The 18,144-nt window shown below is 38.8% G+C and overlaps 1 protein-coding gene across 1 annotated transcript in view; it reads left to right on the top strand.

Annotated features, from left to right (window-relative positions):
• The window catches only part of pex5la (peroxisomal biogenesis factor 5-like a), a 94,869-nt gene that overhangs the window by 65,507 nt on the left and 11,218 nt on the right, over positions 1-18,144 (top strand). Inside the window, exons 8-11 of the mRNA XM_042417573.1 lie at positions 2,818-2,913; positions 12,689-12,805; positions 14,361-14,504; positions 16,508-16,578. Coding sequence (XP_042273507.1) covers positions 2,818-2,913; positions 12,689-12,805; positions 14,361-14,504; positions 16,508-16,578 — 428 coding nt within the window. The remainder of the gene's footprint in view (positions 1-2,817; positions 2,914-12,688; positions 12,806-14,360; positions 14,505-16,507; positions 16,579-18,144) is intronic.

Genomic DNA, 18,144 nt, shown 5'->3' on the forward strand with positions numbered 1-18,144 from the left:
GAAACCCAGATATTCTGTTGGCCTTGAGATTGTTTCTTTGTGGTGCTACGAGGTCCAAATGTCAAGCACTTTCCTCCTGAGTTGATGTCTGTGTAGGTCTGCATAAGGGGTCTTGTTTCCAGACGCCATTATTAGATTAATAGCCTATGAATTATTCAGCAGCCTTACTCTGAGCCCATTAGTGTTGATCTCACCAAGCTAGCTAAGCATACATCACCTTTTCAGCGCTCTGATAAATAATAGATTTGGTATAAAAGATAGCTGTCCGAGACGGAGGGAAGTTATTGGCAAACAAACACACCAAATTTGTTTTGCTCAAAGGTTACATAGTGGCTCACTGACAGAGATACTGTAAAGAGTGGTTTTAGTTTTCTACTTGGCAGGTACCAAACACACGTGCACACAAAACAGAATCAGAAAATGCATGCAAAGGAGGGACATGTGTGTTGCATGAGATTTATATACACTGAACACACACGAGTAAATGGCTCAATAAGTCCAAGCTTTAAGGAAAAATCCACCCTCAGATAATCATGCAGCGTGTGATATCATTAACTTGAAGTGTGTAATACTTTCCAGGAGTGATGAAGTGTTGCATTCTTGATCCTTGGGAACAGAATACAGTATGTGACAAAATAATCTCAACTCAAGATTTGCTAGAATTTTTTTATCTCTCAAAAGCATCTCAACTGAAGGAAATTGATCTGTTAATTACTTTTTTACAGCGAGATTTGTACTTGACGCAAGTGGTTACCAGCTGTCCCGCCGCAGCTGTACTACGCCATAGGTTTTGATTTATAGTTCAGCGTTGGATTTCAGCCATTAATAGCATCGACACAACATCAGACAGATATATTGTACGTAACCAGGCTGTATCGTGCTTTCATTATAGTCCCCACTGTTAACTGTATTGACATTCTTTCAGTTACTTTGTGATATAGAGCTATGGTGGGTCATACATACATAACAAGGAGTTACATCCTGGTAACTTCAGCAAAATACGATATCTGTATTTTGACTTGTTTCATTACAGTATAGGACATGATATGAGTGACGGTTTGCAGTGAGCAGGTTTGCTGTAGAGATGTCTTTGTTAGATGTGTGAGGGAGACAATTACTGAGTCTTTCTTTAACTTCCTCAATATTGTCTACACTATCAGCTGTCTCCATCGGCATCAGGGAAAACGTAGGAGGTGCATATCAGCTATGCTGTAACTCATTGATGCACAACAAGGAACATTAGAGCAATCCAAATTTCTCTCATTCTGCCTTGTCTACTGAAGTTTGTGATTTCCTTCATTTCCATTCCACAAACCTAAAAGAACAAAAATGAACTGTAAATCGTAGTGGGCATACAAACACTGTGTATGAACACAAGTTACCAACTGATGGTGAAGGCCATACCTCTTATTCAAAATTCAAAACTCAAGCCATTCTGGTCTATGGTGTTGTGTGTTGGCAGAGAATTCATGTTATTACCTTGGTGTTGCTTTACAGAATTAGTTCCTGTATTTAAGTGAAAATGAAAAATTATGAGTCTGGAAAGAAGATCTCTTTGTTTGAAACACTGGAACCAGAATTTGGAGTAAATGCTGATTTTTTTCTCAAGATAATTACAAAAATGTTATGGTATTAAACTACTACTTGACCAGAAATCTCTTGTCATGTTTTCTACATTTGGCCATGTCAGTGGGAATAAAAAAAGATGATAAAACCAGCAAGCAACAACATGGTCAATACCATTTTTGTAAATTGTGTTTTAGAGTTTTGGGTGGACTTTTCCTTTAAGCGTCTGACTACAGCATACTGCAGCTTCTTCACATAACAGAGAATTGTAAACAAAAAACAGTGGCGAGACGTTTTTTAACACTGCATGCATTTTGTTCTTGTTAATAAAAAATCTACAATAAATGAATGACGCTATTTCTTCTGAGTCCATTAATAGTGAGATTAAGAAACCTCAATTAATTTTGCATAATGGCAGTCTGCAGAGATGGGAATTGTTACAGGTTAATGGCTGGCCTACCGAGCAGCCCTTTCTGGGGGGAAACCACTGACTCCACACGAGAAGCTGTCGATTTCTCATTCTCAGCAATGGATTAGCTAGCCCTGAGATAAATACATTTATTGCTATTTACAGTAAATCTAGTGCCATATCACATCTGAGCCTGAAAGGGTATCTCAAAATCACATACCCCTCGTGGTTAAATGTGTCGATTGAGTGTGGAATCATGTAAACCACACCGCACTCTCATAATGCAAAACCCACGTGTATATGTAATTGGTCGATTTTCATTTCAGCAGCAGAGCAAAGCTTTACTGTATATCCAAGTTTGTAACTGAGAGGCTATCAGCATATTTCAGGGTTTGATAATGCATGTGCAGGTGCACGGGAGTGGGAGGGGGTCGAAACTGAGAGAGGCTGGACGCATGGTGTTCAGATGAGGGGTGGGACGAGATGCTGACACTAGTGATTCTGCTGGCCTTCCTAAGCATGTCAGAGGCTTTGTTGAGGCAGGGATATTTACTCGTCCCTGAGAAAGCAGAGACGGCTGACCCTGCACACTCTCCCTGCCTGTCTCCCTCTGGCTGATCGTGTGTGTGTGTGTGCGTGCGCTTGTGTGTATGTGTGTGTGAGATGTGATGTGGTATGTGAATGTGTGTGTGTGTACGAGTGAATGCTTGTGATGTGTTGTGTGAGTGTGTGTATGTTTAATGGATTATGTTCGTGCATATATGTATATATTATGAAATGTGTGTGTGTGTGTGTGTGTGTGTGTGTGTGTGTGTGTGTGTGTGTGTGTGTGTGTGTGACAGGCTCGTCTCAGTAAGGAGCAGCGGTGGGGCAGCGCCCTCCTGTCCAGACATCAGTCCCTGGAGGAGGAGTTTGAGCGAGCCAAGGCTGCTGTTGAGGTAAGCAGAGTGCTGCTTGGTACACCTCACATCTGTCACCTGTCAACAAAGAGCCATCTCAGCAGCTGACTTTTAATAAGACCTCATGGAAAAGTTAGTTTCAAGTTGGTTTTAATATTTAATATATCAGCAGAACTTTGTTTTCTCACTGTCCTTGTCGGGGTTATGTGGGATTTTTGGGCTTATTAGGTGAACAAGTCATTAGAGCACCTGCTTAAAACAGACAAATGGGACCAAAGCCTCTTCTTTATAGGTTTATTATAACTGGTCATCAGTTCTATCAGTTATTATAACATTGTACACACCAAAGTTATTGTTGCTAGGAACCCAGCAATACAGGGGCAACAAACATGAGTTTGCACTTTATTTGGATGGCAGGTCAAGTTGAGCCAAAAATTCAGTCTGTAAGCTGTGTTGGATGTTTACAACAGACAATTTATATAATAATTCCACAATTTGCCTTTGTGTTCTCTTCCAAATACATCTGACTAACCTAAGGGTTGTTTTCAGCATGTATTGTCTGACAGTTTGTGTTTGTCAGACCTATTTTTAGCAATGTCATTGCAATTTTAGCACTTCATTTGGTGAGTAAAACATTATCAGATATGACAGAACTAATGGCCATACAAACATACAAAAAAGAGCATCCCTGCTGAAGTGTCTTTGAGCAAGACACTAAATTTCAAGTAGCTCAAAAGATGACCTTTGCCACCAGGTTAAGCAAAATGAGATCATCATTAAAATTTCACTGTACAGAACTGGTGACTGAATTTATTTTGCAATTTATTAAGTAAAGAACATCTATTTGGGAATAAAAACTGGAATAAATTCGATCCTGCCATTTGCCCCCCAATTTAATGTGAAAGAGATGAAAAAAATCCCTTGCGTGCTTGTAGAAATATTAAATATAGATGTATTCTGTGAATTTTAAAACATCACATTTCCAACATCATTGCCACTGTAGCCTTATGATCACTCTTGCAATTTGAATATCTACCTTGAGCCCTGTGGAGCTGATATCCATGTGACTCCTTCAGCCCCTTTTTATCTCTTTGTCAGATGATCACTACTGTGCTACCTGCAATGTATTCACCCCTGTGGTGCTAGCTGCCAGTTTAATAATCTGTGCCAAATCCGCACACTCAAGTTCACGGGGTGTTTGACCTAGAAAAATGTTCACGACTTTCAGCTAGCTAACAATAGGAGGGTATATAGGTCAGTCATTTTACGGCCAAACATATCAGATATCACAGGGGACGGCAAAGTTACAGTAATTAGATATGGCTTAAATTGTCTTACAGTAGGACTGTGTATCTACACACTGCATGTGTTCTCGTGCTATGAGGCTCACAACAGCGTTTACCATGATGACAACATGGAAGACTTGAAAACATCTCTCATCCAGTCCATGTTTTTCCTTCTTATGCAATAGGCTTGGACACTTTTATTGGCTTTCACCTGAAGTTATCTTTTGTGAAAGGTTGTCTAGATCTCATTGGATACCTGAGTGATAAAAAAAGCAGATAGCAGACATAGCCAAGAAAGTTCTGTTTTTCACGTGCAACAAAAACCACTCTACCACTCAGTGGAAATCTCCCTTCCCCGAAAATGGGAGTGAACCCTGCAGTATTGAGTTACTTAGGGCTACAGTAGACTTTTGCACACTGAGCTATGTGTAATGGTCAATAAATAATAGAGCAGGAACAGGAAGACCGTGAGAAAGTGAGAGGAGCAGCAGCAGAGGAGTGGACCGGCCCATTTGGGGATCCCTTCCTAAAGTTACCATTGATGTCACATCTTGTATAAGCAGTAAGCTCTGTCCTCCCAAGTAATTCCACAGTTTGAGTAAACCCATCAGTCGGAGGGGCAGGTAAGTGATGAGATTCTGAGATGCTCCTGGACAATCGTCTGAGCATGGAGCATCGATTGGTAACAGTATCTCACAGCTTCGATCGAGTGCTGGCCTCCACTCTAGAGGAGCTCTGATGCGAGTGGTCAGCCATTTTGGTTTCAACTGCCAATGTCAAAGCCCACAATCAGATAATTTCCATTCAAGTAGCTGTGCATACGCATGCTCTTTCATACTTAAAAAGATGTGGAGGTAGACACAGCTCAGACAGCAGAAAGAACATTAAATCAGCACACAGTCTTTCTGGCAATTCAATTAGACGAAGCAGCCGACGTAAGAAAATTAGGACCCACAGAGGGAACAGACACAGAATTAGGCTCCCAAATACCATCAATTTCACAAAGCTGATGTAAATGTAGGTTTTATGCTTTTACACATAAAAACCCTTGGAAAGGAAGAATAAAATGGCTGCAGCCCAAGTGAGGGAGCTCTGCTTTGAATTCATTTACAAAGAGGCTGATAAAGATATATTTTCTGAATAGGTAAGTGACCGTTCATGTCACATGAGGACACTGTCAATTAGTCTGAGCTGATGACAATGTAATACTTTTATTAAATAATGAACCATTGGAACAGCTGCAGGATAAATTGTGTCTTTGGGGAGCAGTGTTTTGGCTGTGGGGCATGAGGAAGTGCTCCCACAGTGGTGATAAAGATGAGATGAAGGTGACTGTGTGGACTCTTGTTTGATTAAAACAGCAGCAGGGCAGTTTCAATTTTATTTTGCAGAACATTGGTCTGAGACAGTCTTTTTTTTGTGTGAGCTTGCAGAGGCAGAGCGCAGTTGCCTTGAATGTAGAGATGCAGGGCTTGTGGTTTTAATCCACACACCTGCTGGGAAAATGCGAATGGGGAAAGTAAATGAAAGATTTCACCTCCCTCAACAACTTCCATCTATTTGCCCTCCAGCAGACCAAACTTTTCCAGTAGATCTGCAGAGTTTCCAACATGAGAATGAAGGTGCAAAGGGCATCTTGGGCCACAGCAATTGTACTTGGGTGCAGATAAAAACAATTGTACTTAAACCCTTTAGAGGAAGTGGTCTCGGCCCAGGCCTGAGTGAATTCTGGAGCAGTTAATTTGTGATGGGAATGGGATCCGACTACAATCTGACCCAACTACAAGGCGTACTCTGCAAGTTTTGGCTTAATGGCTCGCAAAGTCAACAGTTGCTAGCAGCTAGCCGGAGAATTAATTGAGGTCCAACCTGGACTATGAAGTAAGTTAGATAGATAAAACCATATTCCTGTGTTTATATTCCACCCGGACACATTTAACCAATGAGTGGAGTAAACGTTCTCACATAGATTTTAGTAACTCGCCGTGTGGCAGAGAATCACCAGGATACCATACCAGCACAGTCAAGGAAATCACTTCAGAACACCTCAGGAAAATATCAGTTTGCCACCGACACCATAATATAGCCCTTAATCTTGTTTTCCTTGGTCTGAACCAAATTAATCAAACTGCAGGTGTAAAATTCACCCTTTATTTATCCCAACACATCAGGACACTGTGCATGTGTCATAAATTCACAATCAATTGCAACTTTTGTGGTAATCATCTGCACAAGACTACACATAATACGGCCACACTTGCTGTATGTATTGTTATCACAGACATCCATATAGTGGGTCTGCCAAAATGCATCCTTTGCAGTTTGCCCAATTAATGTTTTTCATTCTTCTCTGAGTGACATTATCGGGACTCCAGCTTCCTATTTTTGTCTCACTGACCAAGGACTTAGCCTATGCAGCAGAGCAGTGGGTGGCTCATTAACATTAAAAGGCCAGGCCAGCCCTGCTCTGGAGATGAGGCGAGCTCTGTTTTTTTGGAGGCTGCTCTGTGTCACTGGTAAATAATGAAAATTTTTGTAATGTATGCCCCCTGGGCAAAGTGGATAAGTAAGCCCTATTCATGTGTTTGGTTTCCTCCAAGGGCTGCGTCTCAAGTTAACACACAACTCTGACTAAAGTAAACAGATAGGAGTCCATTTGAGAAGAACACACAGAGATTCAGGATCACATTTTGTTTTTTAACTGATATTCAACCTGATATTCAGTGTGATGCTCCGTCTAGACACACTCTCACCAACTGTTGGACATTATTAAACTCTTTATCATCAGTTTATCAATCAACCATCCTAACATACAGTATCAACAAAATATTAAAAATCCAACATACTGTATCTGCAAACATTTCTTTTCTTCCAAGACCATCTGATTCTTTCAGCTAAAGATTGACTATAGACATTTGAAATTGTGCTTAAGCAATCAAAACAAAATTCAAACATCCATCAATTCACCAAGCTGCAGTAATTTACGAGGTATTAACAATGTTCATTTCAGCAGTTAAGCACAGAGACAGTGGATCAAGGAAAATTAGCCACTTTACTGAAATAACATGTTTGATGGTTGCCAAAAGCTTCATAGCCTACAGGCCTACGTTTCTTTTATACTTTCATTCATGTGCAAATACCCTCTACAGATTTTCATAACAGGACGTCATTTGACTGATAGTTTTGTATAAATCCAGAGATAATTGTGATGTATCATCTATATTTGTGCAGCAATTAAATTCAACAACACACAGAAGAGAAGCTTCATGTTGCTGTTTAATTTCTATTTGCATGGAAACAACTGAATATACCAAGCGCTAAACAGGTCCTCTGTTAATTATTATGATTAATTCTTTAATAAGACAACAATATATGCCTATTCTGAGCATGATATTATAATTACGGTTAAAAAAAAAAAAAAAGGCAATGGATACAACTGTTTTTTTTACAAGTTGATCATGTTGTTCCAAATGTATTTTACTTTCTTTTACAACACCTATAAAACAAAGTCTGAGACAAATTGTATTGCACCGCTGTTTTTTAGAAGCACTTGTTTCCGTGTTTTAGCTGACTAAGTATGAATTATCAACTACTACAAATTACCTCTCTGGCAGTGAACATTTATTTCCACTGTATATATTACCAAATTTCAGCTGACTAAGAAGCACTAATTAGATTCTGGAGGTAAAATATAAATCTACCTTTTCTAGAAGTGGATGACACCAACAGCCGAGGGTGTGTGTGTGTGTGTGTGTGTGTGTGTGTGTGTGTGTGTGTGTGTGTGTGTGTGTGTGTGTGTGTGTGTGTAAGCTCTGTAGGTGTTGCCATGATTATCCATGTTGTGAATAATGCATTCATGAAATAACTAATGAATCTCACCCCACCTCCAACCCCTAGTTCATTTCCAAACAGTGGTGACATGTTTGGCAGCAGGAAGCACTCTGAATTCAATCCATTTCACGTAACACTTCATCAGAGATGCTGAAATTAGAGTCACAGCTATGGGTTCGCCTCTAGTGATACACAGGATATAAATTACCTTGCTGTATCTTTGCCTTGTTTCACATAATTTAACTGCCAATGCCAGTGTGAAAAACACCCTTCACAGCGTTATATAGAAATATGACTATATTTATTGTCATTTAAAAACAACGTCCATATATTTACTCCATTTTAATTCTGCAAGCAATTTGTTGTCATCCATGGTGCGATTAGGGGGCGGACAAGTTACACACCAGATGGGTTTCACAACGTAAACAACGGACTGCGAAACACAATTAACGAAATGATGGACTAGGTCACAGTGCAAATACAAACCCACCACACAATGGGAAATAATGAGAATAAAATGTAAGCTGTATTATGTAAATAAGTACAGTTGCTCTAGCGTGAGAACCAATCACATGAGCATGAAGCTGAAGAGTGCTAGAGGGTAGGAACAGCGCTGGGCTGTGCAGCGATTTTGCCGTAGGGCCCATTTGGAACTGCTGGTCACATGACTTTTTGTCGGGATAAAAACCTCTTGAGCATCATATACAGTACATTGCAAGGTTACTCTTAGAATTATCACAGTTTAACTGTAAGGTCCAATATACTGTCTTGGCACGATTGTCTGTTGTACCAAAATATGTTTGTGACATCAATGTCTGTGGGTTAATGGAGACTGCCAGTAAAGAAAAAAATCTTTATTTTAATCCACTTTGATATTATATGTGTGAAGGGGTGGAATAAGTATTCATTTAAAGTAGCAATATTAAAATGTAAAAACACGTCATTAAAAGTCCTACATCCAAAATTTGACTTAAGTAAAAATACAGAATTGCAAAATGTTCTTTAACAATCAAGAATAAATGTAGCTACATATTTTGCAGAGTGGACCCTTTTAAAGTGTCTTATTATAATATAATTGTAGCATCAACATGTACTTTAAAAAGCATTTTATGTTAGCTGACTGAGATTATTACTATTTTATATACTGTTGAGTAATTTATAATGGTGTATCATTTTATATGCTCATTATAGGTTTTTAAAATCTAATATGCAAAGTAAAAAGTAACTACAGCTGTCAAATAACTGTAATTGTGTAAAAAGGAAAATATTTGACCCTGAAATGTAGTGGAGCGGAAGTATAAAGCAGCATTGAATGGAAAAACTAAACTACAAGTATCTGAGAATTGTACTTAAGTACATTTCTTGATTACTTTCTACCACTGTTAGTGTGTTAATAAATCCATACAATGAGAACCTCTAATAGGTTCCCAGTAGAGTGCTGACACTGTTTCTACATGTGAACAGTTACACTAAATCAAAGCTCCTGCTGTCACATGTTCTGATGCACAGTCACATGACATCAATGACTTTTCCAGCCCCACCACCATCTCAGGAACTCTGAGATTGCACTTCCTGACAGAGGCGACCGTGGAGACTCACCTTCAGGCAATTTGTCTGAGAGTCGGCAGCCTGCAATTACCCGCCATCTCTCACCATCAGGGGCCACACTATGGCCTCCATGTCAGTCACGAGCCACTGAGTTGTGGAGATGAGAAGACCTTTGACACAGACACACGCTCTCTTACAGTAGATCTTTCTGACCCCGCTCCCCTCCAACAGTGTCTCTACACACACACTTACTGTACACAGTCCTGTCATCTACTGATGAGTTTCTGACTGTAGAGGACTTGATAAGTCAGTCACAAGAGGCTGTTCTGCTCTGTTTGGCATTATTCTTCCCGGTTTGCTCTGCCTATGACGAGAGGACAAACATGAATCATGGACTCAGCCAACTAGAAAAAAAGACACTGTGACGATTGGATGGAGACAACTTTTACATTAAAAACAGGCATGACGTTAACTGTATCTGTAGTGACAGTGCTGTATGATACTAAAGAACTGTGCCTACATTTTTACCACGATGTAGATATGATGAGGACAGAAAAACAAGCAGTGTTCTCAACATGTCATCTGGCTGTATATTTCTGTATAGCATATTCTCCACTCTAATCTGTTAGCAGTAATATTTGTGAAAAAGATAATTTGTCACTGCAGTGCTCCCTGGAGGTCACTATTTGCAACTGCAGTCTGTTTTTTGATGATGTTAGACAATAAATAGGAGTCTGCTATCTTATGTTTGCAGAACAGTAACAACATTGTGTGCTTGAAAGGTCTTAATAAATGTTTCATTACATAGGAGTTCACTATAGCATTTCTAAGAATTAAAAGTTAATTTTTTTTTTAAAGTCCACACAGACCTCTAAATCACCTCTAAAATAAATAGTTCAGATACGCTAAAACAGGAAAGATACTGTGTGGTCCTGTTTCATAATTTTAGTTAAATCCCTTGATGCAGCTTTCCGAACACAGTGAAGCTGTTTCAACTCTTCTTGGCAAAGGCAGCTGAACGGAGTGTTGCACTAGTCAAAGTGAGAAGAGATAAAAGGCACGTATAATCCTCACTAAAATTCATGATGGATCTAATTTTAGCATTTTGTTTCTGAAATGGAAAAACCTGTTCAGCCATGGTTTTTTCATAATGAAGGCTTAGATGTAATCAGACTCCTCAGTTCTTGGAGGCAGACTGGATGATGTGTTTACTGAACAAGAACAGATTGGACTCAAAAGTTTTATCTTAATCAAAAAATGGAACATTTATTAAATTTTGTTTTTGATGTTAACCAATTATGCAGGACACACAAAAATAATTAATTTGCCTTGAATGTGAGGTTAAACTGGGTGTCATCAGCAAAATAACGAAAGGAGACGCCATGTTGCCTGATTAAAAGAACTGAAAAGGGCACAAATAAAAAAGAAAAACATACAAACATTTGATATGGTGGCACTTTGTGCTGTACAAGAGCCAATCCATGGGAATTCATTAATATATTCAAAATGGCAGTTAAGAAAATTATGTTTGATGTTTATATATTTTCAGAATTATACAGCGAGTTAAATAGTATGAGTGCAATTCAAATACAAGTTACATGCTGTAACTACATAGAAACAACTTAATCTTTCATGTTAAGACACAACTATTATCCTGTGCCATCACAACAAACAATCACACTGAAGAGGAAAATTATATGTCTGACTCATATTCTGACAGCAACTCATGATTATATTTCTTCGAGCTGCTCTTCACTTTGCTTTGCCTTTTGACTGCATCTTTTCCAAATTACTCATCTGGTCTGATCTGGCCTTCGTATTTGTCTGGCTAACCTGATTCAAACCCTGCGTTTGAGGCAAAGCACAAATGAACAATTTCTCCAGTGTTCTTAAGTTATGAAATGAGGCAACATTACTATGATTAGAACAGATAGTTGCACAGCGGAGGCTCTTCCAGACACTCGGTACTGTTGATTGCTGAAGTGCACAACAATTTGGAATTTGGAAATGTGCCCTGTTTTCTTTTTAGCAAGTATCTCCTTCTCTTCTCTTGACCTCTTCTTTTTACTGACCCACTGAGCAACAATAAGGTGACACTAACAGTTTCTCCATGTTGTTGATCATAGAGGAGCATCAGCAGAATATTTCAAACTGGCAATGTTTTTGTGCAAATTTGCTGTTTTTACAAGTAAAACCCATTTGTTTCAGCTGTTTGCTATTTACTGGAAGGATGCCATCAAATCACATTACATTAAGACACCATATTATCTGTGTATACATTGCGGGCAAAGAAAATAGAAGTTGCGTACCAAACGATTTCAAGATTCATTTGAAACGATGCAGGTTGTTTGAAGAAATGAAATGACTAACATAAGCTTGTATCTAATAGGTTCACTCTACAGGCTTTGGTTTCTTGTCAGACTGAAAATGAAAAGCTATTCCAGGATGTGGATTGGCATATTCAACTGAGGTTATTCATCCATGATAACCTTCAAGGCTTCTGTCAGCTAATTGAAATGCCAGCAAATGACAGTTCATATGTCAAGCTAATAGTGACTTTAAAGCCCTGATGCGACATTTTCGACCACATAAATGTGAAGTCTGTTCACAGGCCTGATTAAAAAGTTTATGCTACAGATGAAACATTAGTATTTTATGCATTTCTTAACAGACCATCATCTGAAAATACAGACCTGGTTACCAGCTGTACTTAAACATGACGTAAAATCAACTTTAACCGCATCAGAAAAAAATAATGCTCAAGACTTAGTTGCAGTCTTGTATTAATTAGCATTTTAAAAAGACCTGTCAATTTGCAAGAGACAGCGGGTTCTAATCATGTTTTTTTTGTTTTGTTTGATTTGTTTGCATTTGAAGTGCGGATTGTGCCTTTAATTTCTGCCTCGACTTGCAAATGTAATGATTCATCAGAAGTGAGGAGTCCATATGTTATGGCTAGCCAGTGAGCCGGACAGATGTGACATTTCCAGCTGTAGGACGATGGGAAATTGCAACAGCTTTTGGTCTCATGTGCACTAATCACTCATTCCCTCCTCTCTCTCTCTCCCTTCCTTCACCCCCCCCCCCCCCACATCTATCCACCCCCCTTCTTCTGATTGCGTCCCTCACACTCTCTCTGTTGTCTGTAGTCGGATACCGAGTTCTGGGATAAGATGCAGGCAGAGTGGGAAGAGCTTGCTCGACGGAACTGGCTTACGGAGAACGAACAAGCACAGATTCCCTCCTCTGTCTCTCCACATGAGAAGGTCACTATTATATACAGTTAATGTAACAATCAGCTATACAAGAATATATTAAGTACTGTCATTCTCTGTACAGTTGATTGCCTGTTCAAGTTATACAATGTTAGAAAAAAGTGACACAAAGTATTTTTACTGTACTTTTGATTTAATATTTTATTTAAAAATACACCTGCCTGTACTGTAACTCTATTAAATAGGGTTTATTTTTTAAAACAATAAGCTTCTTGATTCATAAATTTGCCAATTTAGATGAGTTAGACGAGAGGATTGATACTGCTCTCATGTCTGTTTGTTAGGACGGAAGCTAAAGCCAGCAGGTAATTAGCTTAGCTTAGCTTAGCTTAGCATAAAGACTGTAAGCAAGAGAAAACAGCTAGCCTAGCTTTGTCCACTTCATTTACTAGCACCTCTAAAGCTCACTAATTAACATGTTATATCTCATTTGTTTCCCTACACTAACAGAAATGTAAAAAACATTATTTTAATGTTACCTTTAGCTAATCTTGTCATCAGTCAACCAGTGGAGACTCACTCTAGAAGGTCACACAACTCCCTGTAAAACCACCTTTTTCTGTTTGTGTACATGTTAAACAAATAATGTTTTGATCAGTGAACTTTAGAGGTGTTTATAGGCAGATTTTCTTTTTAACTTTGGAGATAGCTAGCTCAGGTAGCTAACCATTTCCCCCTGTTTCCAGTCTTTATGCTAAGCTAAGCTAACTGTCTCCTGGCACTAGCTTCATACTTAATGCACAGACACGAGAGAGGTTTTGATCCTCTCACCAAACTTTCGGCAAGAGTTTGGTGAGAGGATCAAAACCTGATGTTGGCTGTGGACTTTTCTCCATCCACAAGAAATTAAAAATTGAAACCTGAGAGTAAAATACAAGTTAACAGCAGTAAGCTACAGTACATCCAGAGAAAACAGAAGCTGCTTGTGGTATCCTTTGAGTTAAAGCAATCATAATGCAGTGGAGCTGAGCTCTAGTTGTCATTCAGAGCTCTGAAGTGTACCGTGGAATTCAAGTCCTTGGGTAACAAAATCATTGAAAACATGTTATATTCTTCAACATTTTGGAATAGCCTACAGTCTATCGAATCTGTGTAGCATCTCCATAAATATAGATGAAAATAAATATTTTATAATAAATGGATATGTTTCAAAGGACTGAGACCATATGGCTGAGCTATACTACACCAATCAGCTGACCTGATCTAGAAGATCAGACTTCTGGGCTCTCTGATTGATCCCAGTGCAGAGCTAGTTCTTAAAGAAAAAACTGTTTCAAAGTCGTCTTGCTCAAAGCGGCATCAACACACCAGGGTAATCACAGTTTGAAAATGCAAAGTTTAACATTTAAAGAGAACAGGCAAACCCTGGGGAGCTCAGTCCAGGTTTGATGTGAAGCAGAAAAGATCGATTCCTGCTGCTGGAGCTTTGCTTAAACATACAGCACATGACAGTAGCCCTGGTTTGCATTTGAATATGGGAGAGAGAAACTGACATTGCCACTGTCCCTATTTTTTTGTTATCTTTTTTTTTTTTTTTTGCTGACAGGGTTACTACTTCCACACAGATAATCCTTATAAGGACTTGCCTAACGCATTTGAAGAGGGACTAAAGAAGTCTCGAGAGGGAGACTTGCCAAACGCTGTGCTTTTGCTGGAAGCAGCTGTCTTGCAGGACCCTCATGATTCAGAGGTGAATTCACTTAGTACACACACACATGTTAACACATACATATTATATTTTTTCCTTATTTAATCAGGGAAGTTGACCATGGAGACATTCATATTTACAGCTGGGTGTGTATTTTCAAAAGGAAAAGAGAGTTACAAACATTAAATGTACAGTCAAGCACCGGTCGACTTGACTGACGTAGTTAGGTTTTCAGTGCAAACTAAAGGCTTAATCCAACTCCACCTCATGTTGAGAGAAGAGGAAGAATGCCTCACTGACCACAGGCTGTGTGAAGCAGATTTAGTAGGCAGTACCCACAGGCTAGACACTGATTGCCTATAGAGGGCACAGGATATTTTTTCTTCTTGTTAAGAGTTGTTTACTGTAGCAAAGATACACAACTTATTCGCATACTCTTGATGAGAATTCCCATTTGGCCAGTGAGCTGAATAATAACTCATTCCGCAGGTTTTTTCTCCTATTTGTATTCTCCCCATTTCAAAAGAAGTGACCTCTTTGCAGGCTGAAAGAGCAAAGCCTTCACACAAAGTACATTCGGATTCCCCTGGAATATACAGAAATGTGCCAGTTATTCCAAGGAGAGGATTATCCCGCAGTGTATGGAACTAATACGATTCCAAAATTCCTCCAAGGGTGCTTAGTGGCTTATTGCCCCACTGTGAAGACCTCTGAATCATTCAGAAATCATTTCGCCCCTCATTTCAAAGAGTGGAAAAGCATCTGCAGAGATTAGCTTTAGAACAGGTTATTAAGTGTGCCCTTACAGAGACAAAATACAGAGGAGTAATCTCATAATCTCACATTTTAGATTCTAGGTTAGTTATATCATTGTATATCATTGCCCTCTTCTGATCAAGAGTACTTTTTTCTTTGTGCTCCCCTTCTGTGCGCACAGAATTAAACCACCATGCCACACAATCACATTCACGGAACAAAAACTCAACATTATTCATCAGAGCTGAGAGCAATTAGTCAATTATTCCTTTAGCCGAACAACAGAAATTAATCTGCAACTATTTTGATAAGCGATTAATTATGTGAGTCATGTTTTATTTCATTGCTAATTTAATATTTTCTGACATAAACAGCAAATCTGTTATAAACAAAACAACTAATAAATTAATTGAGAAAGAGATTAGATGCAGATTAATCAGTAATTTAAAAAAATGTTAGTTGTGGCTCTAATTTTTATTATCAGGTGAAATATATATATATTACATACTCAATTCCTTTTGATAAATATTAGGCGGCAACCAATAATCTTTTCATTATAGATTAATCTCCTGCATAAAGGGTCAATCATTTTATGACGTGTGTCAGAAAATAATGACAAATGCCCAGCACAGTTTACTAGAGGCCAAAGTGACGTCTTTGAATGTCTTGCCCAAAGAAATTCAGTTTGCTGTCATACAAGACAAAGAAAAGCAGCAAATCCTCACATTTGAGAAGCTGGATGTTTGGTGTTGATCAAACAATTAATCAATTATCAAAATAGTTAATGGTCAACTAATTAACTTCAAGCTCAAAATAGAAAGTTCTCACCTCATTATCTCATTGAGATACCTCAATTATCATTTCAATTCTAAAAAGAAAAACAGTAGTGAATCCTCTCAGACAGTTGAATTCATTAACGAATTGCTTTCTGTTGCCTGAATGATTCAAACATCTTAAAGAGTATCTAGCATAAGTGTGTTTGGGTTAGTGTGTTAAGAGTATTTGAGGACAAACCTCCCAGCTAAACGCCACTAATTTTTAATCATAATTGCATGCGGCCTAGTTTGACCTCATAAAAGTTTCACATTCGTTGGAGTTCTGAATGTTTAAATGCACTGCAGCTCCTCTGTGGCATTCTGCCAGAAACACTGTCGCCAGTTCCCTCGCATTGTGCCTGACAGACGATGCTAAACCACTGTAGCTGAGTTTCAGCCCCTTGAGAAAACCGGCTGTTGAGTCCAGGTTTCCACCCTGCTGTTTACTGTTACCTGTATTTTGTTTCCCTGCAGGCTTGGCAAGTGTTGGGAACCACCCAGGCTGAAAATGAGAATGAGCAGTCAGCAATTGTCTCCCTCCAGAGGTAAGAACAAACAACTGCATCAGATTCCCACTCAAAATTTGTCTCGAGCGTGGTGGAGTTGTCAGCTGTTACAGCTCGTGGACACCATTTGCACAAGTGGAAATGTTGTGTTAAAAGGTGAAGCCCAGCAAATAAAATGAGAGGTTTCAATTAACCTTCTGATGGCAGTATATTCAGCAACAGCAGCAACAACAAAAAAAACCCTCAAAAGTCTGATGTAAAGACTTCCCCTCCCAAAACAACCACCATCACCATTTTATGTAACTGTTATTTAAGTTCTTAAACCAACAATTGGAAGGAAATATTCTGCGATTGTTATTCTTAAAATAGAGACACCCCACCTGGATGGTGATTGCACAGTCAGGGTATGAACAGTCCACAATGGGAGGTGGCCCACTTTCATTCATAACACTGCTGAAGCCAGAAATTGCACCAATCTGTAAGTGTGAACACTGACAAGTCAAATGAAAACATAAAATACAGCCATTCAGGAAAAAGCATCCTTCCTTTTCTCAGAGCCTCATATGAGGCCCATTCTGTGGAAATAAAAAAAATACTAAAAAAAACATTCAATTGCTGTCCCATGTAAATGGGATTACAAAGAAGTCAAATAAATTACTTTTCAGTTTTTGCTAGACTCTCATTTAATCCAACAGACTACTGCATAGTCTGAAATACCATGCAGATCTCAGGTAGTTTGCATGGTGTACATTTAGTCTGTTTATTATGTAATAGCTCCATCTGTGTAGGGGGTGCTTTGGTATGAAGTGAGATTTGATGTTTACCTGGCATTAGTCCTGTCGTTGCTACACTGGCAACACTTCAGATGGCACTCATCATGTTATCCTGCTCTATTTCATGCAACTTAATATGATATTATAAATAGACATTTGTTAGGCTCATATTTTCTAATAGAACCTTTGCTTAGATTTGTCGTCTTTTGTCATGGTTATTTTATGCTTTACTTTCAGAAACATGTTTCCTTTTTTCTGATTTGCTGTGAGTAACAGAGAAGATAAAAATGTGACAGATTTCTAATTATTTTATGTGGTTTTTAATGGCAGTTCAATTCTGTATATGAGTTTGTCCCTGGAAAACGTGGTTGTCCAGTGAATCTTACTAAAGAAAAACAATAAAAATCTGGATTATTTTAATTTCTATTTGCATTTTTGACTTTTGCATGCACGGTAAGCTAAATGTTTTGCACAAAGAATGTAAGTGTACAGTGGATGTGAGTTGCTTGAACCAAAGTTTATATAACTCTCACCTTCAGGACTGAAATAATTTAGTTTGACTGAGATTATCAGGGTTTTAAGGAAGTTGGCACATCAGCTGTAGCAAATCTGGCTTGAAAATTATCTTGATGAAAGCTAAATCTTGTGGCCTCTGCCCTAACTAATCCAAGTTCTTCATCCAGCACAGTGCTGCCTTTCTCCCCTTTTCAATTACAAAGGCCAGCGTAGATCTTAGTGGCAGTCGTCCACGTGATATAATCAGTGACATAACCTTAGCACTCACTACAAACACACTTTCCATGTGTAGCTCCTGGACAATCACCAAGGGCAT

This window comes from Thunnus maccoyii, chromosome 7, assembly GCF_910596095.1.
Source record: "Thunnus maccoyii chromosome 7, fThuMac1.1, whole genome shotgun sequence".
Classification (NCBI taxonomy): Eukaryota; Metazoa; Chordata; class Actinopteri; order Scombriformes; family Scombridae; genus Thunnus; species Thunnus maccoyii.